At 31.2% G+C, this 4,950-nt stretch overlaps 1 protein-coding gene across 1 annotated transcript; it reads left to right on the plus strand.

Moving 5' to 3' along the window:
* The first annotated feature begins 1,546 nt into the window (after positions 1-1,546).
* Positions 1,547-4,210, plus strand: LOC130948434 (protein IQ-domain 26-like). Its single transcript, XM_057877158.1, has 3 exons — positions 1,547-2,249; positions 2,802-3,008; positions 3,429-4,210. Exons 1-3 carry the CDS (start codon positions 1,764-1,766, stop codon positions 4,014-4,016), a joined length of 1,281 nt encoding a protein of 426 aa, XP_057733141.1. The 5' UTR covers positions 1,547-1,763; the 3' UTR covers positions 4,017-4,210.
* The last annotated feature ends 740 nt before the right edge of the window (positions 4,211-4,950 follow it).

Below are 4,950 nucleotides of genomic sequence, written 5' to 3' on the forward strand. Positions count from 1 at the left end.
ACACATTTATTAGATATTTTAAATTTATTATATTTTATTATAAATACTTTTATATATTTTAAATACTTTAAAAATTTAAAAATTTTATAAATATTAAATACGATATTTTACATACAAATATTTTTATTAAAAAATAATTTTTTAAAATAATATTTTTATTTTTATAAAAAAAATTATCAAGCCTTTTTACAGTTATAGGTCAGACCAGACTGAATAACAGGCCAGGTCTAGATTTAGTACTTTAAAAACAGCTTATAACAGACTACAGGCCAAGTCCAAGCCAATTAACTACATGACAGGTCAAGTCTGTTAAAAGCAAAGTCTATTTCACCCCTAATTTTAGCCTTTATTAAAGTTTGAACTTTAGAACTAAGTTGGGTTGGTCGTGGTTAAATAAGTATTTGGGAGTTCGAATCTTGTCTTATGCATGCAGCAATTCATTAACTAGTGACAAACCCTTAAATAGAATTACAATCCACAACGAATTAGTGTTTAACCTGTTGAGATGAAAAATCCCGCAAATAACCAAAAAAGAATTGAACTTTAAAGTGGGTACTACGTATTTTAGGTTAAACATGTTATTTTAAATAAATGAAGAATTTCTTCTATGAATAAATGATATAAAAATTCAAAGAGAGATTTATATTCTAAAACACTGATATTTCAGTTATTTTAACTCTTAATTTCAATTAACATATTGATATTCTTGAAACAACAGCCATTTTTATTAGGTAAATTCTATGGTACCTATAACTTGATGTCTAACTTTTGCCTTACTTCTTATGGCAACTTTTGAATATTTAATAATGATTTACTTTTATACTTTTAAAATTAAATATTAATTTTTAACCCTTTTTAGTAAGTTAGGCAAACACTTTTAGGCACCATAGCAATAACCTTTTTATTATAGTTCATACTCATTGAAGGTTTTGAATCAGAAATGACTTTGTCAGTGAGTATCATATAATCTTTCATATGTATGTAGTGTACACGTTGCTCCAGAAAGAGAAAGATAAAGAAAAAAAAAAAGAAGAAACTCAAGAAAGTTTTGCAGTTTATAAGGGAAGAAATTTACAAGAATTTGCAGTGATTTCTTTATTTTAGTTGAGTGAGTGGAAGGATGGTTCGGCGCTCTTTTTCTTTTTTGAATTTAAATGAAAAAAAAAAATAAGAGTTCCTGTTTTTGTGTTTTGCAGTTTTGGTCTCCCCATGATTTTTGTGGCCTATTGTTATTACCATATTTTTTTCAATGTGATTTTTCATCGTTATGCTTTGTCTGTTAATTATTGTCTCTTTACTCCTGAGGTTAGATTTTGAAAAATTTTGCAACTATTTTAATGGGGTTGTTTTAATTTATTTTTTTAAAAACAATTGTTTTAATTTAACTTAATTTATTTTTTTTCTCATTTGAGGCTCTCTCTGCTAACTTTCTGTGACCCTCTTTTTGTCTTCTAATGCAGTTCTTCACGAGGTGCTGTCAGAAGTTAATTTTCAAAAAAAGTTCCAATCTTTATCCAAAATTTTTAATTTTTTTTTTTCTTCCTTCTTCACCCCATTTACCGTTTATTATTAATCTATTCCCTCTACAATCCCTTTGTGCTTGCTTGCATCATCATCAATATTCACACCCCTCCCTCTCATTTTCAAACCTTCACATTTGGATCCATTTGGATTTGGTTGCTACATTTGAGAAACCCACTTTAACACTCTCTCTTCCACTTTCTAGTTCTGGTGATAGTGTTGAAGAAGGAGAAGTTGTTATTATGGGAAAAGCTACAAGGTGGTTGAAGGGGCTATTAGGAATGAAAAAGGAGAATAAAGAGAATAGTAATAAGGATCAACACCACATTGAAAATTCAGGGTCATTAGCAACAATAGCTTCTTCTTTTTCTTCTTCTTATGACAAGAAAGAGAAGAAAAGATGGAGTTTTGCTAAGCAAGTAGAGAAGGATAATAATAGTAATAATAATAGAAACATTGTTGCTCCTTCCAATGGTGCAGCTTTGGATTCTTCTTCTTCTGATGGTGCTTGGATTAGATCCTATATTGCTGACACTGAGAGTGAGCAGAACAAGCATGCAATTGCTGTGGCAGCTGCCACTGCCGCGGCTGCAGATGCCGCCGTGGCAGCTGCGCAGGCGGCGGTGGCAGTTGTTAGGCTGACAAGCCAAGGGAGAGGCACATTGTTCAGTGGCAGCAGAGACAAGTGGGCTGCTGTAAAAATCCAAACTTTCTTCAGAGGCTATTTGGTATGTCACTTTATCTTCTTTCAAAATCAAAGTTTGATTTGATGGTAATGTGTTGTTGCTTGTTTTCTCATTTGGGTATGTTTAAAAATCAAATTTTGATTTGGTGTTGATGTTTTATTGCTTGTTTTCACAAATGGGTATGTCTGTTTTTTTGTGTATTTCCATTGTTTTTGTGATCTTTTCTATAAAAAACACATCTTTTGTTTTTGTTGGTATAAGTGAAGTTAATTGCTTGGTTCCTACTCTTTTGTCCCCCTCTCTCTAAAAAGGTGAGAAAGTTGGTTTTAGATTCTTAATGAAACAGTGACTCTTCTCTCAAATGTCCTTTTTCTTTTTCTTCATTGAAACTAGCATATGCACTTTTCCTTTGACTTGCCTCGTTAGCATCCAAATCCTCCATTTTCTGTTTTAAACAAGTTTGGTGCACTTTTTTGTAATGATAATGATAATTTCATAATTTTCAAATTTTTTTATTGATCAATGCATATTGTATAATTATAGGATGTTCTAGTAGCAACATTCAATCCAAGATTTTTCATTTTTTTTTTTCAGGCAAGGAAGGCTCTTAGAGCACTGAAAGGATTGGTTAAGATACAAGCTCTTGTTAGAGGTTTTCTAGTTAGAAAGAGGGCTGCCGCAACTCTTCACAGTATGCAGGCTCTAATTCGAGCTCAGGCCGCCGTCCGGTCGCAGCGCGCCCGCCGTTCCATGAGCAAGGACAATAGGTTCCTCCCTGAAGTTCTTGCAAGAAAATCTCTGGTAAAAGCTTTTAATTCTAGATAGCTTTTGATTATAGGTTGTTTTGGATTCAAAATAAGATGATTTATTTTTAGTGTTTTTATTTTTAAAATTTTGTGAGAGAAGAAAATAACAAAAATAATAAAATTCTGTTTTTTTATCTTTATCGTTTGTTTTTTTTTTCCTTCACAAATTTTAAGAAACTGAATATAAAAATGCAAACCAAATGCAACTAGGTGAAAACTCAAGTGTAGTCAACTTCACGTATAGTTGACAGTCGAGAGTCGTTAGATAAAAATTTAGTCAAATCAATTAAATCGTCTAACGATTCTCAGTTATCAACTTCACGTGAAGTCGACTGCACCTAAGTTTTCACCTTAAATTTAAACTGACTATTGTAGTTAATTCTAATTTAAGACAATGTTTATTTTTTTGTACTAGGAACGATTTGATGAAACAAGGAGTGAATTCCACAGCAAAAGGATGATACCTACATCATATGAAGCATCATTGAATGGATTTGATGAGTCTCCAAAAATTGTTGAAATTGACACTTACAAGACTAGATCATCAAGGTCAAGGCGTTACACCTCTACAATGTCCGAATGTGGCGAAGATCCGCCATACCACGCTGTCTCATCCCCTCTTCCCGGCCGAATCTCGGTCCCAGATTGCCGGCACCTTCAAGATTTCGATTGGTACTTGAGTGCCGACGAATGTAGGTATTCAACGGCACACAACACTCCTAGATTCGCAAACTACGCGCATCCTAAAGTTGCCCCGGCCACGCCGGCTAAAAGTGTGTGTGGAGGGGACACATTTTTTAGGCCTTATTCAAAATTTCCAAATTACATGTCAAATACTCAATCTTTTAATGCAAAATTAAGGTGTCATAGTGCTCCAAAGCAAAGGCCTGAGCCAAAGAAGAGGCTTTCACTCAATGAAATGATGGCAGCAAGGAACAGCATAAGTGGTGTTAGAATGCATAGGCCATCCAATTTTCAAGGTCAAGAATCATGGAATTTTTGACATGGTTTTGGTTGGTTGGTTGGTTGGTTAATATGCCCTATATATGTCAGTTTCAGAATCTAAAGAAAAAGGGAATATCTGAGAGAGGATCAAAAAGTCTAAAGCCTAAAGTGATGTTTGTTAGTACTACTATTTACCTTGGAATTTGTTTTTCCAACCTTGTGCTTATAATTTACAAACTCAAGGATAGAACAAAGTTTGCTAATGTACATTCTTTTTTTTTTCTTTCTCTCTCTTGAATGATGTCTTTCTTTAATGTACCAAATTATTTACATCTAGTAAAGGATTTGGCCTTTTTTTTTTTCAATATTATGTATTGTCTGTATCTTTGTATTTTTATAATTTTAAAAATAGTAAATAATTAATTCATATATATATATTTTTAATCAATGTAATAATATATAATTAAATTTTCAAAAAAATTTTAAGTATTTCTAGAATACTGATATTTTAATAATTTTAGCTATTGATCTCAATTTTAAAAAATATATAATATATATTAATTGAAATCAATAGTTAAAATTATTAGAATATTTCAATATTCTGTGAACATTTGAAAATTTTTTAAACTTTATACAATTTGGATTGGAGTTCAAACAGTTTCAGAGTGCTATTTTAGGTAAAACATCTTATGGTTCTTTAATGCTTGTTGCTGTATTGATGGTTTCCGAATGCAGGGAAAGAGTAAGGAACTAGAAGCTAAAACTTATTGGAAAATTTATAAGTATACTAGTATATCGGTATTTCACTAATTTTTAATTGTTGATCTTAATTATATATATTATATATATTTTTTATAATTAAAATCAACAGTTAAAAATTATTGAAATGCCGATATATTGATACATTTGAAAATTTTCCAAATTTATAATAATAAATATATTTATTATTATTTATTATTAATAATTAAGAGTGGAAAGGATGATGGGGTCTG

Source organism: Arachis stenosperma, chromosome 9 (genome assembly GCF_014773155.1).
Source record: "Arachis stenosperma cultivar V10309 chromosome 9, arast.V10309.gnm1.PFL2, whole genome shotgun sequence".
Lineage (NCBI taxonomy): Eukaryota > Viridiplantae > Streptophyta > Magnoliopsida > Fabales > Fabaceae > Arachis > Arachis stenosperma.

Coding starts and splice junctions, on each gene's coding strand:
- LOC130948434 (XM_057877158.1), top strand. CDS start 1,764: ATGGGAAAAGCTACAAGGTGGTTGAAGGGGCTATTAGGAATGAAAAAG. Junction 2,250..2,801: donor CTTTCTTCAGAGGCTATTTG/GTATGTCACTTT, acceptor TTTTTTTTTCAG/GCAAGGAAGGCTCTTAGAGC. Junction 3,009..3,428: donor TTCTTGCAAGAAAATCTCTG/GTAAAAGCTTTT, acceptor TTTTTGTACTAG/GAACGATTTGATGAAACAAG.